The sequence below is a fragment of the Schistocerca americana genome, chromosome 7 (assembly GCF_021461395.2).
Source record: "Schistocerca americana isolate TAMUIC-IGC-003095 chromosome 7, iqSchAmer2.1, whole genome shotgun sequence".
Taxonomy (NCBI): Eukaryota; Metazoa; Arthropoda; class Insecta; order Orthoptera; family Acrididae; genus Schistocerca; species Schistocerca americana.
In genome coordinates, this window is record NC_060125.1 from 310,237,120 (window position 1) to 310,254,461 (window position 17,342).

Here is a 17,342-nt window from a genome sequence, read left to right on the forward strand (position 1 = left end):
CTTCTTTGCTTGGCACTGGTTTTCCATCTGAGCTCTTGATGTTCATGCAGCTGCTTCTCTTTCTGCCAGATTCCATTTCAATTTTCCTGTAGGTGGTATCTGTCTTTCCCCTAGTGAAATATGTTTCTGAGTCTTACATTTGTTCTCTAACCATTCCTGCTTGGCCATTTTGCACCTCCTGTCTATCTCAGTTTTAGATAGTTGTATTTCCTTTTCCTGTTTCATTTGCTGCATTTTTATATTCCCACCTTTCATCAATTACATTTAAAGTCTCATGTGATATCCAAGGATTTCTTCCAGGCCTTGTTTTTTTTACCTATTTGATTCTCTGTTGCCTTCGCTATGTCATCTCTCAAAGCTACCCCATTATCTTTTACTGCGTTTCATTTCCCTTATTGTAGTCAATTGTTGCACAATGCTCCATCTGAAACTCTCAGTAACCTTTTATTCATTCATCTTATCCAGATCCAGTCTCCTTAATTTCCTACCTTTCTTGCAATTTCTTCAGTTTTAATCTACATTTCATAATCAGTAAATTGTAGTTAGAGTGCCACTGGAAATGTCCTATTACTTAAAATAAGGTCCCAAAATCTTTATCTAACTTTAATTGTGCTGGGGGACTTGAATCTGATAGTTGGAAAAGAAAGATAAAGAAAATTAGTAAGTGCATGTGGACTGGGGGAAAGGAATGAAAGAGGAAGCCAGCAAATAGAATTTTGTATAGAACATAATTTAATCATTGTTAACACTTGATTTAAGAATCATGTAGGAACATTGCATACATGGAAGAGACATGGAGATATGGTAAGTACCATTGTGTAACCTTTTGGTATCTCCACGTCTCTTACATGTATGCAATGTTCCTACATGAGTCTTAAATCAGGTGTTAACAGTGATTAAATTATGTTCTGTACAAAATTCTACTTGCTGGCTTCCTCTTTCATTCCTTTCCCCCAGTCCACATTCACTTACTAATTTTCCTTCTCTTTCTTTTCTGACTATCAGGTTCAAGTTTTTATTCCTTTAACTATCTGAATAATTTCTTTTATCTAATCATACAGTTCTTCTACCTCTTTACCTTCTATGGAGCTAGTTGTCATATAAACTTGAATTCTTGTGTTGGGTGTGGTCTTAGTATCTATCTTGGCTGTGATAATGTGTTCACTGTGATGTTCATAGTAGCTCACCCATATTCCTATTTTCTTATTCACTATTAAATCTACTCCAGCATTACCCCTATTTGGTTTTGTATTTATAACCCTATATTCACGTGACCAGAAGTCCTATTCCTCCTGCCACTAAACTTCAATAATTCCCACTGTATCTAATATCATCTAATATCAACCTGCCCATTTCTCTTTTTAAATTTTGTAGCCTATCTGCCTGATTAAGGATTACTATCCTTTTTTTTTTTTTTTTTTTTTTTTTTTTTTTCGACATTCCACACTCTGATCTGTAGAATGATGGTATTGTTCCTTCTGATGACAATTTCCTACTGACTTGTTTATTATAAACAGTAATATCATACATTCAGAAAAATCTTCAAAAGCTGATATAAATCACCCCTTTCATAGAGCTCTGTGGATGGTGTAGAACTGGTGCAAGGCAGGTACATCACCCTCCACTATTGAGACACATAACAAGAGTGAAATAGTTTGTATGTGCCACTCAGTTGAATGGAATCAGAAAACTTGACAGCAGTTGCTGTCATTAATGAATGGAGATCCATCTGAAGTCCTGCTTTCAAAATGTACTGAGAGTCTCACTGATGCCCTCATTCTCCCAACCTTGTACAAAAACAGATCTGTTATGCCTTCTATCTCTAGTCACCCACCACCTCCCCAAATCTCGCCATCTGGCCACAGTGCAACATTGACCTTGTGACTCATTACCACTAAGGACTAGAGCAAATAAATTACATTCTCTGCCAGTGTTTGGACTGCCTCTCATCATGCCCTGAAATGAGAAATGTCCTACCTACTATCCTTCCCGCCCCTCTCAAGGTGGCATTCCACCACCCACTGAACCTACATAATATCCTCATCCATTCCTCCTCAACCCCTGCTCCCAACACTTTGCCTCATGGCTCATATCCCTGTAATAGATGTAGGTGGAAGACATGTCACAGACATACCCCCACTGTCTACTCCAGTCCAGTTACAAGTGTGACCTATCCCATAAAAAGCAGGTCTAACTGTGAAAACAGTCATGTGATCTACAAGCTAAGCTGCAACCACTGTACTGCATACTATGCAGGCCTGACAACCAACAGGCTGTCTGTCCATATGAATGGCCACTGACAAACTGTGGCCAAGAAACAGGTGGATTACCCAGTTGCTAAGCATGCCATCAAACACGACCTTCATTTCAATGACTGCTTCACAGTGTGTGCCATTTGGATTCTTCCTACCAACACCAGATTTCCTGATATGCATAGCTGGGATGGGACCTTGCTCTCCCAGCAATATATCCTATGTTCCCATAACCCCCCTGGCCTCAACCTTCATTAGTCATTGTCCTTATCCATCTAGCCCTTTCCCTCTTCCCATTCCAGCACTACACAGGCCTCTATTCCACCAAGGCACCCACAATCTTTTCACTTCTCTCCTTTTCTGCAACCTCCCCCCCCCCCCCCCCTCAATGTCTAACCTCCCGACTGCACCAAACTGCCTTACCCTCTCTCCACATTTTCCCTGTTTTTGTATCTCCATGCTTTTAGCAGGATATCTCTAGGACGACACCAATTTACTATTGTGACAAAAAATAAAAACACCTACAGCTGTCCTTAAGATTTTATTTTATTTTGTTGCTACCAGTTTCGATGCTTCATTGCGTCACCTTCAGGTGCTTTTAATGCAGTACAGGTTGATACGATACCCATGCATAACCCATCAGTTGCCAGCATTACTGGATTTGCAGATAATGTGTCAGCACTCCAATCATCAACTGTCAACTGTGAGTTGACAGTTGATGGTGTATAGACACGTCCGTATCTCACCACTTACTTCTAGTATCAGCCGCAAGCAGTTGACATCAACAAGTGTATGGGCCTGAAGATGACGTTGTTACAACATTGAAACTAGCTGCCAAAATAAAATCAACACCTTAAATACAGCTGGAGGAATTTCTTAATTTTCAATATAAATTTATACCAGCTGACATCCCACTGTCCTCCATTTCAACTATGGATGTACAAAGATACTTTTTGATAGTCTTTTTGTTGTGCCTATCTACGACTCAGCATCTCTGCTGTATGGTGAGTAGCAACTACTCTTTCCTAATACTGTCATATTCTATCCTGGATTTTCCATAGTTATATTTCAAGTGAATATTGACATGGGGACTGCATGCAGTGGAATTTGGAGTTAATGTTTTGTGAAAGGCCACTGCTCACAGCAGAACATAGAGTTGCATGCCTTCAATGGATTTAACAACACAGAAACTAAACAGTAGTTGACTGCAGAGATGTAATCACCCCACAAGTGACAATTTTGCTTCTTTTCAAATTATGTGACGAGCTGGGTGCACCAATGGCCCAAAGAGGTTTTTAACCAGCAGTGTACGGAGGTAGTTCAGGCCAGAGATGGTTCTTTGAAGTTTTGAGGTTGTCTTTTTCTACTGCCACTTCGTCTCATTCATTCACTTTCCTGTTAATGTGAATCAGGATGTTTCATATTTTCCTCTACATCTTCATCAAGTGTGCACTTGGACTCTCCTGTCTTCCAGGATAACAACCAGCCTTGTTTAAAGTGCTGCAAGCATTTTGTTCCTGGTTTGTTAAACATTCAAGCACTCTATCACACCTAAATTGGGCCACTAAATCAACCATTGTTAATTCAATAGAAAACATCTACGACCATATGAATTAGTAGAAAAAATGTTGCACTCAATATTCTGGTAATTCGATAGCTCTACAGGATCTAATCAACAATGAGTGGCTTCAGCTGGATATGGCATACCTGAAGAAACTGTGAACTCTCTTCCTCACTGGACTGAGGCCATTATCAAGGTTAGAAATGGTGTTGCACAGTATTAACTGGTGTCTCCTGGAGGAGGGAGAAGCAATATTAATTCTTTTGTCTATCATTCTTACATACCTTGTCTGAAACTGGCAATTCCTAAAATCAAAATGAATCATATGTGTAACATTTTGGACTGAGAAACAAGGAAGTAAGCCAGAGAGTGGGCTGTTTCAGCTCAAGTGGCTGCTGCTGTGTACAGCTAAATGCCCACAGGCAATGGTGGGCAGGGTTCATCGAACAGCTGAAGTGCAGGCAGTTGGGTAGTCAGGCACTTGGGCAGTAGCATAGATGTTTGTACAGCACCAGGCATGAGAGGCATAGTGACTCACCCATGCACAGAATGTATGCAGTAGGGCCTCCTCATGGGTAGCCTTATCAGCTGTGCCTGACCAAGAGGAACTGAGTTGTACCTGCCTTATATTGAGCAGTATTGGAACAGTCTGTCATATAAATATTTTATTAATGTAAGTAGGACCATTGTAAAGAACAGTTCCTGTGTAGCAAATATTTTAAGGGTCATATTTTAAAGGTAGCTGAGAAAGTTTCTGCAAGTAATTTTGAAATGAAAGGGAAACAATACTGTGAAGATAAGATACAGAGGAAATGTAGTGATATCAATATGTTTCTCATGTCTTCATCCGAAATAAGGAATTATCACACCCCTGAACATTGAAGGTTCTTATGGGGAATGATACTTACAATATGACATTAAATGCTATGGATTCTTTTAAATTTAATGTTCTTACTTTATAATACAGAATTGAAACTGACTATTTTACAAGACAGAGTAAAATGTGCCATTGCTATGCATTTCTATATGAAAGTAAATCCACACATAACAATTACTACCAGACAGTGTCTCTCCTCAGATGTTTGTTGATAAGAAATGAGAAGTCAATGTATTCCCCTAATTGTGGCATAATGGTATACTTTGACAGTCACATTCTGGATTTCAAAAAGGTTATTCTATTGAGACAGCTATTTATACTCTCAATGAGTGCATAATAAAAACTGTAAATGGTAAAATAATATTAGCTTGAATCATCTGTGACTGTTGAAGGAATTTGATGATGTCAGTCATAATTATTTTAGAATATCTGGTTTAGCATATTTCTTATTTAGCTGATAGACAAAAATCAAACAATGGAAACTCTGGTAGGAATATCAACAATGTGGGAAAAGACAAAATTCTACTTACCGTAAAGAAGACATGACAAGTTGCAGACAGGCACAATTGAAAGACAGTTACATATAGCTTTTGGCCACAGGCTTCATCAGTAGAAGGGAGCAACACATGTTTCACACACACAAGCAAGCACACCTCTTGCACATATGACCGCCAACACCAGCCTATCAAGCCGGAATGCCAAGATGCTGTAGTTGCTGGAGTTGGAGGTCATGTTTACAAGAGGTGTGCTTGCTTGTGTGTGTGTGAATCATGTGTGTGTTTCTTTTACTGATGAAGGCTGTGGGCAAAAGCTATATGTGTCTTTCAATTGTACCTGTCAACACTTGTCATTTCTTCTTTACAGTAAGTATCAATCTGTCTCTTCCAACAGTGTTGCTCTTATTTGGCTGAAATTTGAGAAAAAGGTTGCAGAAAGTTGTGCTATGGTGCACAAGTAATTCAGGAAAGGCTACCACAAGATTTGCTTAAAGAAAAATTACAATCACATTCTGCAGAGTTCAATCATGGGCCTTTCAGTGCTCTTAGGATACATCAGTGACCAACTATTTTACTTGAATCAGGACAAAAATTATTCCTCCTTGCTGATACCAGAATTTTTGTTAAAAGGAGTAAAGAAACATTAACAGAGAAAATACAGTAATAAATATTTTTTTATTAGTGCTTAAATGGTTTAGCACAAATTGAGTAGCTTTTAATTAAAAAAAAAAAACACATCTCGTCCTGTTTGGTATTGTTAAGAATACTCCACCTCTCATTTAAAACAATGCACCAATAATTCTCCTCAAATTTTAGGAAAATAATTTGCATACTCAGTCAAAACAACACCTTTTTCTCTTCAAAACTTACCATTTTCTCCTGGTTCTGGAATTGGTCTCTTTTCCTGCAAAAAATGGAAATGGTTCTTTTGTAAGCAAGTAATGCCCATGAGGGGATGATGAAAACAAAATCAGTTACCCAGCTACAACAAAAATAAACACACTGAAAAAATAAATTGTCATTTAATGAATATTTTACTTTTAATTCTATATTATTATTATTATTGTGATGGTTTTGGAATTATCAGATGTTTATAGGCAGTCTACTGAATGGTTCAATTTTTTCCTCAAAGCAAGTGAACACTGGGTTACACAGAATATGTTGGCATTAAGGATATATGATTTAGACACATTTATAATAATAGTGTTCTGCTGATGCAATTTATAACATCTGAGAATAAAAAATTATAATTACATATTCATTACTAAAAAGTCTCAATCATAGCACTCAGTATTGTTAGAATCAGTGAACTATGTTATGTTGGATTATATAGAATGTTGATGAAACTGTTGCACCAGAGTGAATAAAATAGTAGGAGTAAAACTGTTATAGTTAAGTGGCATAGTTGATCCCTGACAGTTGCTGTGGGCTGGCCACAGTAGCTTCATGGACCAATAAAGTAGTGAGATTTTGTAAATATCTCTATGGTAATGCTTCAACATTGCTACTGCTCGGTAGGTGGCTACTGTGTAGGCATGGAGCTGTTAGCACTTCAGCGTTGAAAACTGGTGACAACTTTGCCACCTGTCAGAGATCTTGATTATAGGAAGAAATTCCTAAACTGAAGTGGTGAAAGTCCATAATTTGCATAGAATTTTTATCTGTTGTTACCATAAATCAATTATTTGGAAGAGTTATAATTTCTGAATGAGAGAGTTTTGTTCTTGTGGTATGTTCTGGTATAAGTTTATGTTGAAACAGTAAATATGTAGTTACTTGTGAGCAATGAAAACTAGCCTCTATTCTGACAACATGTAGATCACAATTGCCATTTGATAATTACAATCTGGAACCACAACACCCATATTCAGTAGTTAACCTTTCCCAATCCGAAACCTCTGTCCCATCCAAAGGCCTCACCTTCAGCCCCACTCCCAGATTCAACCAAACAGCCCTTGTCAAATATTTATTGTCCTATACTCGTACTCTCTGCTGGAAATATCACTTTGCCACGAAGAAAAATGATCCTAATCCTACTCCTAATGATCCAACTCCCCAAGACACTATCCAAATTGAACCCTGCCTGGAACAGTTCCGTCCTCCGTCACAGCTGGACCCACCTCCTCTTCCTCAAAATCACCCTCTCCAAACCTTCCAGGAATTTCTCACTTCCAGCCTTGCCTCTCAATCTTTAAAAAACCTTAATCCTACTCCCAACATCACCACTGCTGAATCCCAGGCTATCCGTGATCTGAAGGCTGACCAATCCATCATCATTCTTCCAGCGGACAAGGGTTCCACGACCGTGGTACTTGATCGTCGGGAGTATGTGGCTGAGGGACTGCGTCACCTTTCAGACAACACTACTTACAAAGATTGCCAAGGTAATCCCATTCCTGATGTCCAGGCGGAGCTTCAAGGAATCCTCAGAACCTTAAGCCCCCTACAAAACCTTTCACTAGACTCCATCAAACTCCTGACCCCACCGACACCCCGCACCCCTACCTTCTACCTTCTTCCTAAATACACAAACCCAATCATCCCGGCCGCCCCATTGTAGCTGGTTACCAAGCCCCCACAGAACGTATCTCTGCCTACATAGATCAACACCTTCAACCCATTACATGCAGTCTCCCATCCTTTATCAAAGACACCAACAACTTTCTCGAACGCCTGGAATCCTTACCCAATCTGTTACCCCCAGAAAACCATGCTTGTAACCATTGATGCCACTTCCCTATACACAAATATTCTGCACGTCCAGGGCCTTGCTGCAATGGAGCACTTCCTTTCACACCGATCACCTGCCACCCTACCTAAAACCTCTTTCCTCATTACCTTAGCCAGCTTCATCCTGACCCACAACTTCTTCACTTTCGAAGGCCAGACATACCAACAACTAAAGGGAACAGCCATGGGTACCAGGATGGCCCCCTCGTATGCCAACCTATTTATGGGTCACTTAGAGGAAGCCTTCTTGGTTACCCAAGCCTGCCAACCCAAAGTTTGGTACAGATTTATTGATGACATCTTCATGATCTGGACTCACATTGAAGAAGAACTCCAGAATTTCCTCTCCAGCCTCAACTCCTTTGGTTCCATCAGATTCACCTGGTCCTACTCCAAATCCCATGCCACTTTCCTTGACGTTGACCTCCACCTGTCCAATTGCCAGCTTCACATGTCCGTCCACATCAAGCCCACCAACAAACAGCAGTACCTCCATTATGACAGCTGCCACCCATTCCACATCAAATGGTCCCTTTCCTACAGCCTAGGTTTTATGGCAAACGAATCTGCTCCAGTTCGGAAGCCCTGAACCATTACACCAACAACCTGAAAACAGCTTTTGCATCCTGCAACTACCCTCCCAACCTGGTACAGAAGCAAATAACCAGAGCCACTTCCTCATCCCCTCAAACCCAGAACCTCCCACAGAAGAACCCCAAAAGTGCCCCACTTGTGACAGGATACTTTCCGGGACTGGATCAGACTCTGAATGTGGCTCTCCAGCAGGGATACGACTTCCTCAAATCCTGCCCTGAAATGAGATCCATCCTTCATGAAATCCTCCCCACTCCACCAACAGTGTCTTTCCGCCATCCACCTAACCTTCATAACCTCTTAGTTCATCCCTATGAAATCCCCAAACCACCTTCCCTACCCTCTGGCTCCTACCCTTGTAACTGCCCCCAGTGTAAAACCTGTCCCATGCACCCTCCCACCACCACCTACTCCAGTCCTGTAACCCGGAAGGTGTACACAATCAAAGGCAGAGCCACGTGTGAAAGCACCCATGTGATTTACCAACTGACCTGCCTACACTGTGAAGCTTTCTATGTGGGAATGACCAGCAACAAACTGTCCATTCGCATGAATGGACACAGGCAGACAGTGTTTGTTGGTAATGAGGATCACCCTGTGGCTAAACATGCCTTGGTGCACGGCCAACACATCTTGGCACAGTGTTACACCGTCCGGGTTATCTGGATACTTCCCACTAACACCAACCTGTCAGAAATCCGGAGATGGGAACTTGCCCTTCAGTATATCCTCTCTTCTCGTTACCCGCCAGGCCTCAACCTCCGCTAATTTCAAGTTGCCGCCGCTCACACCTCACCTGTCATTCAACAACATCTTTGCCTATGTACTTCCACCTCGACTGACATCTCTGCCCAAACTCTTTGCCTTTACAAATGTCTGCTTGTGTCTGTGTATGTGCAGATGGGTATGTGTGTGTGTGCGAGTGTATACCTGTCCTTTTTTCCCCCTAAGGTAAGTCTTTCCGCTCCTGGGATTGGAATGACTCCTTACCCTCTCCCTTAAAACCCACATCCTTTCGTCTTTCCCTCTCCTTCCCTCTTTCCTGATGAAGCAACCATTGGTTGCGAAAGCTTGAATTTTGTGTGTATGTTTGTGTTTGTTTGTGTGTCTATTGACCTGGCAGCGCTTTTGTTTGGTAAGTCAAATCATCTTTGTTTTTATATATATTTTAAAAAGGAATCAGTGCATGTATCCATGTGAGAGGGTGTGCAATGTTACAGTGAAAAGGGGGCTCATACTGCCAAGTTCTTTCTAAATTTTACTTGGTTTTTATCACTGAAATGACATCACATGACCTTGCAACCCACGATGTTTAATTTTGTTTTCTCCTCCCCTTCTGGGTGCTTCACATTTTTGTCAGGCAGTGTATACATATTTTTTTCTCTTTAATAAGTGTGATATATCCTAAATTTTGTGTTTATATGAATGAGTGAGAGTGGCTTTTTAGAGAGAGAGAGAGAGAGAGAGAGAGATAGTAGTGTGTGTGTGTGTTTGAGATGTGGCACCTGATTATGAGTGAATACATTGCCTGGTTTATCTGATATTGTTTTTGTGGTGGCAGGAGCAGCTGTTATTTATTTACTACATGTTTTATTATTTTAAATATTGTTTGTTTAGTTATTTGGTATGTATTTCTTTTCTGTGATTACCTTTGAATTTTGAAGTTTTCTTGTAGTGTTAGAGGATGCATTTTGTTACCAAATATGATTTTTGTTATGTTTCTATTGTGGTAGGGGATGGTTTTCTTGTTGAGTTGTTCTGTGAGTCTTGAATGGCTGGTGCTATATTTCCATTCTGGCATGCTGAAGTTGGTAAATGCCAATTCTTTTTAATGTGCCCATGTCAGTATCATCCTCCTCCATTAATCATTTCAGAATGGAGTTATTAATTTGGTAATCTAGTTTCACTCCTTGTTTCTTTATGGTGTTGATAATTTTGTGTATCACTTCATTTTTATTCATGAGGAGTATATCAGCTATGACTGAATAAACACTAGCAACCAAACATTATTTAAACTAATAAAACACAGAGTAGATAAACAACAGACCTTCTGGCCCCCACAAAAATGGCATCACATAAACCAAGGAAGTTATCCACTAATGCCACCTACCACAGTGCTTTAATAAAGTAGTTCTAGGACATACCATCTCCACCCCCCCCCCCCCCCCCCCACCCCCCACAAACACATGCACAAGAATCACTGACATTGCCACACCCATAAAAACAAAACAAAAGATGATCACATTCTGCAACGTGTAAGTGGATCAGTACAAATGAAAACCAAAATATAACCCATCTCAGTGATGCAATTTGTACAAAAATTAAACAACTATCTGTAAAAAAACATTAGGAATGGGGAAAAACACAATGCAAGCAATGATTTAACACTGTTTAATAGCACTAATTTAAAATGTGATAACTGTTTTAATCTTGTTAAACAGATGTATAAGGAAAACCATACCGTTACCATAACCACGGAAGATGCTTTAAAAAATTTGAAACAGATCTTGGCTAAATAAGACTTTTATTGCAGTTGCAAAAAATGGTATGCATCTTATCTTAAGTTTATAACTGTGAGTACAGAAGAGACACCAGAAAACAAAAGAGACAACATGTCTTAAAAATTATATTGTTACCTGTATCCAGAAACTGTAGATTCTTGTTTATTGCCACATAAGTGACAATACTCATTATAAAAAGGCTTATATTCTTAGTGCACAAATAACAATTAAACGACAAAATTATGAATGTGAGGATGAAGTTATTAAGTTAACATCTGGGAATGATAAAGCAAATGACTTTTTATTTATTTGCTTTTAAATTGTAGCATTATTATTTATTTCCCTGTTTTATACTGTTTTATTTTACTACTTTATAACAGTATAATGATTTTATGACATTTAATTTATTTTGTTAATGCATATCTGTGACTTGAATGTTTTCCTACTTTATCAGACCTCTGGAACACAATGAATGTTTGTCTGGAATAGCTATATTGTCCCATCTCAGTGACCTGACTGTGTTGTATGGCTGGACTGCTCAATTCTTCCACTGTATAATAAGGATTTTCCTTTAACTACTTGATGATGTATCTTCCTCCTGTAATTCATGAAACAGAAACAATAATGATGAGCCATTCTTATCATCAATATGGTCTTTGAGACCCATTATCATCGATGTGGAATTGGAGACCATCCAAGATTCAGCGAGGAAACTCAGCCTCCTTCCATGAAACCATACATACAGGTGGTGAATGATAGAATATGATAGAGCTCTGAAATTTCACATCCAAGCCTGGTAAAACTGCTGCAGCTACCAAACTTTAAGGACTTGGTAGAACTTTTTATCCTCGTAAAAATGTCTTCCTTCTATGTGTATGTATATTTGAACTATTTACTTTCATTGTATTATGATGCCAAATCCTATATCACTCTGAGACCCCACATCCATTAAAATGGACACTTAGGTTTTAAAGTTAAAATCTTCTGGAATGTTTGGCCACCATCATATTTCTTCTAAGCAATCAACATTTAGATCCTTCTGCTGAAATGTTCTAAATTATCTTGTGGGGTCCATTGTAGAATGAGTGCTCAATCTACAGTGGACACCACAATATCCTGAAGGAGATCTCAGCAGAGGGGTCAAAATGTTGATTGTTTAGAAGAAATATGACACAGCCTAACAATCCAGAAGAAGTTAACTTCAATTACAACAGTCATGGTAACCTGTAGATTTAGGTTATGGACTGCCATTTTGTAGATACAAGTTTCTGCTGAGCACAATCCACCGTCCAGTAAAGCAGACTGTTTAGTGCTTCCAAATGCTGGAGCTTATGCATACTACATGAACAACTGAACTTCTGTTTTAGTATCTGTGTTGTAGCCAAACATGACTCTGTATGTTTGATTAGGAAATAACATCATATAAACAAATCACTTGTCAATATTAATGCTTGAATTATAGTTTTTGGTGTTTCTTGGATACTGTATTTAATTTACTAATACAACAAATAAAATTTTCCACAGCCTGTTTTTGAGAGAAATAGATGTCCATTTTAATGGACACAGGGATTTAGTGCTAACAAAACATGTCTCCACATAACCAAAAACTTCCTCAATTTGTACCACACCAAGTGTGTGAAATATTGTAAGTATTGCAATTCTTGTTATTATGTTTGCTTAAGGTAAGTAATTTGTTTTATTAAGAAGAAAGGACCTTGCAGATGAACAGTTAGTAAATTTGCTGATGAATGGAGAATTTTCTGATCTGGATGGCTTTAGCAGTGATGAGGAAGATGACCCCATAGATAATAGTCATCAACAGCAAGCAGCTGTGGATGAAAAATAGTGAGAGCCACAACATGCAGGTGATTCAAGTGATGACAGTGATGATGATGATACTAGCAGAATAGGTAATGAGATTCTAAATGAAAATTAGGCAATGCTAGGACAAAATTATGGGGAAAATGTGAGAGCCAATACAACTTAAACAGGGGTTGCATGCACGTCATCAGCAGAATGATCAGCTACTAATGGGTTAATCCTTGAACAAAGAATGCTGACTGATAGAACTATTTTTCATATTCTTGTTTTAGAAACTGCAAACAGTTTGGTGCACTACTGGGTGGACAAGGGCAGATTAAATGACCACAGAAAAAATGTTCTGCAGTTCATGGGTTTCAAGATAGCTTTGACAGAGGAATTTTTGGAAAAAGGAGATGGTACTTCCAGTGGCATAGACTACAGTGATGAGAATACAAGGAAATGGAAGAGAAAATAATGACAATGGTACACCAAAAAGGAGGAGAAAGCATTGTCTAGTGATGCTGAATGTAAAAGTAAAATGAATTCTGAGAAGAATGTTTACAGAAAGAAAATAGAAGTGGTATGTCAAGCATGTGAAGCATATTTTTGTATTACTATGCAGAAAAATTCCTTAGGGAGATGCATGAAAAATTATTTTGGGAAAAGCTAATACACATTAGTGTTCTGCTCAGTGTTATATGTCCTTAATAGTTGTTCATTATATTTAGTTCTTTTTGTGACATTTCCTTTAAATTTTGTTACTCATCCCAATCTTTAAGAAGGGAAATAGAAAAGAGTGCAAAAACTATTGGGGGATAACATTGATGAGTTACTGTGCAAAGATTTTTGAGAAAATTTTGGAAGCCCGAATTCGGGCAAAATTAGAAGGAAGAATGAGAGAAGAGCAACATGGCTTCAGAACAGGAAGATCCACGGTAGATCTAATTTTTGCTGTAGATTTTTGAGAAAATTTTGGAAGCCTAAATTCGGGCAAAATTAGAAGGAGGAATGAGAGAAGAGCAACATGGCTTCAGAACAGGAAGGTCCACGGTATATCTAATTTTTGCTGTAAGACAACTGCAGGAACAGCACACATGTAATTGGTGAGAGGAAGATAAAAGCTATTGTGTTTGCAGATGATCTGATGATTTGGGAGAATAAGGAGCAGGAAGTACAAGAACAGTTGGACATATGGGAAAGAACAGTACAAGAGTATGGGATGAAATTTTGTATAAGTAAGAGTGAGATGATTATCACAACAAGAAAGAAGGAGAGAGGAACAACTGGAATAACAATTTGTGGGGAATGATTGAGGAGAGTGGACAGTTTCAAGTACCTAGGCAGCCTGATACAGGAAGTTGGAAAAAATGACAGAGAAATAAACGAGTGGGGGCTAAAAGCAGAAGCATTTCAGAAGAGTGTCAGAAGCCTGATGTGGAGCAAGGATGTGCCCCAAATCAGTAACAAGGCTATATACTGGTCATACTATGTCCCAATCCTACATATGCATCAGAAACCTGGTTTATGAAAGGAAGAGAGAATAGCAAACTACGAGCTATTGAGATGAAATTCCTGAGAAACAGTATTGGGGTGACAAAGATAGACAGGTTAAGAAATGAGAGGATCAGAGAGTTAATGAAGGTGGAACCATTACAGGAGGAGATAGAGAAATCAAGGCTGTGATGGTATGGACATGTTAAGAGAATGGATGAGAAGAGGATACCCAGGAGGATACATGAGATGAAACTGGAAGGAAAAAGGCCAAGATGAAGACTGAGGAACAGATCACTGAAAGGAGTAGAGGAATGCATCCAAAAGAAAGGAGAAGATTGGACCAAGATGAAGATGGAGAGATGGTGCCAAGACAGAAGACGATGGAGAGGCCTATGTTCCATACAGACCTGGCCAGAAGCTGGAAACTGTCAAAGATGATAATGATGATGACTCATGCCTTTCATATCATGCAGGAGGCAAGTTTCATTTACAGAACAAAATAAAAATGTAATCAGGCAAACGACTTCATAGGATAGTCAATTCATTTTACAAGAAATATATGCAATATTTAACATGTAACTTAACTTTAATAAATGCTTTTGATAAAAGAAGTAAGAACATGCATGCTTTTATGTCAAGGAGAAATTTTTCTAAGTCCAGCAGTTTTATATATCATTCAGAGCCAATGTCCATTTAAATGTCTATTCCATACTTAAGCTTTATGTCAAAAAATCTTTAAATATCCTCTTTAACATGTTGTTTGTACTAGTCTAACACAGTTCAAAGAGGTTCATTATTAATATGGTTCTAAAACAGCTTTAGGTATCAGGAGGCTATAATTATCAGATGATATCTGAATGAGTAAATAAATGAAATACAGATGCAAGCATCAAAAGAATCACCATGTTTAATATGTGTATGACTTCAGAGGGTTGGGAGAAATCAGAGCAATATATAAAATTTCTACAGTACTTTTACAAGACAACTAGCAACTAACAGGGTATTTGTTTCTACCGCCCAGATGGAACACTGAAGGCAAATACAAAGACTAACTCTGACATCCTATCCTGAGACATTAGTTTCAGAACCTACATAACAGAATATTGTACATAGAATTTGCAGTCTGACAATATTTCATTCTGATCCAGCCCTCTGTTACACTGCTCTTTGATGAGATACAGAGTATGGCATAACAGCAGCAATGGTCAAAATTGGATGCACACTGATGACTGAGCTACGATAACCCATTATTGTTACTAAATGGAGAATAACAGAGAAGTGAAGTTTCACATGCTGACCGCAAAAATGCTTTGATTCATTTGCTACACCAAAAGTATGAAGATAAATCAAAACAATTACTAATATATTGACAATTTTTGAAAATATTATATGACTGGGTAAATAAAAAATCTATTCACCAAGCAGCAACAGTAGAAAACACAAATGGAAATTAAGAAAATGTGCAAGCATGCAGAGGCAGTGACTCATACCAAGATTATAACGAGTTAGGCCCCTGCCAAGGGAACACGGGCAGAGGGAAAAAGACTGCCAAAGATGATTTAAGAATTAAACAGGAGAGATACAAGAATTCTCCTGCTGTACATGTTTCCACCTTCCACCTGTGAGAAGAAGCTTTCCCTGCAGCAGGAAACTGTAGACCCATGCTGTTGTCAGATTGTCACTTCATTCAAGTAGTACATAAGAAAATGACGAATACAGAACTGGTGTAATATGGCTTATGTGTCAACAGTGCACTTGGTTCAAACAGCTGCTGTCTACACAGCTAGCTGATATTCAACAATTGAGTTTTCGACTACTTTGCTATGATGTTGTATGATTTTGAAGGTTGGCCAACAAGTCTTGAAGGAAATATGCAATTTAACTGAATGCTTCTGATTTTTGATGATTTCTGCTAACTGAGGACTAGAGTGAAACTGTCAGACTAAACTACTTCAAAGAATTTGGTAGAATAAAAAGTTAAATGGGAAATAGATGTCACATACAATGCACCATTTCATCTCCCTTTAATTTTCTGTTAGGAAAGCATTAAATGAATGCTCTGCAACTTATTTAAAAAATAGACAGCAGATTCTGGTGCCAAGTATATCAGAAATATTGATACAGCTGAGGTAGTTAATAAAACAGCAGTTTTCAAGTTCCAGTAGAAAGAGATAATGAACAACTCTGACACATATTTCTGTTTGGATATTTTGAAGTTGTTTTTTCAGTGGCTGCAGCATTTTGTCAACATACTGTCAGAAAATTAAAGAGAATAAAAAATTCCTTAAGGTTAAGTGTATGTGAGGCAGACTGAAAAATTAAGTTATCTTGTCAATTGAATATGACACAGTCGCTCAATTTAACTTCAGTGATGTGATCAGTGTGTTTGCTGCACACAAAATAATGAAGTGTAAACCAAAATTGTAATAAAAACACAACTTTTGAAAAGAAAGTGTTCTCAATACTTAATTGTAGCCATTTTTCTTTAATTTCCTATTAGTGGTTGATACGCTACTAATAATTTATGAGGAGCAAATAAAATCTACTCTTTATTATATATCATCCTAAAATGAATGTACAATAGTTGCTGCAAACAATAAGACATAGATTTTCTTTTACGCTCAGTTTATTTTAGAATGTCTGTACAATGTGGAATTTCTTTATGACAATGATACATTTAACTTATTGTGTGCAATATTTTTCATCCATATGGGGCATTTAAATAATATTCTTAAAATAAACTTTCATTTTCACTACGCCTACCTTAAAAATTACAAAATTTCGAAATCTGTGTAGAAAAAACTGGAGAAATCTAGTTTTTTTTGAGGTTGGTGAGTTGCAGGTGGCAGAACAGCTTTGGGAGTTCTGTAATGGGCACAGGATCACATTGGCATGGCTCTGGATGAAGGAAAAGGATTGGTGAGATTTAGGAGATGTGTAAGGTTACATAAAAAGCCGTGCACAATGCTGGGTCATGGTAGATTTACCAGACAAGATGGGGAGGGAAGTCTTTCCTTCTTATTCTGTCTGGTA

At 38.3% G+C, this 17,342-nt stretch overlaps 1 protein-coding gene across 1 annotated transcript in view; it reads right to left on the minus strand.

Annotated features, from left to right (window-relative positions):
- LOC124622434 (sorbitol dehydrogenase-like) overlaps positions 1 to 17,342 on the minus strand; it is a 122,882-nt gene that overhangs the window by 97,867 nt on the left and 7,673 nt on the right. Inside the window, exon 2 of the mRNA XM_047148130.1 lies at positions 6,058 to 6,091. Within this exon, the coding sequence (XP_047004086.1) occupies positions 6,058 to 6,091 (34 nt within the window). The remainder of the gene's footprint in view (positions 1 to 6,057; positions 6,092 to 17,342) is intronic.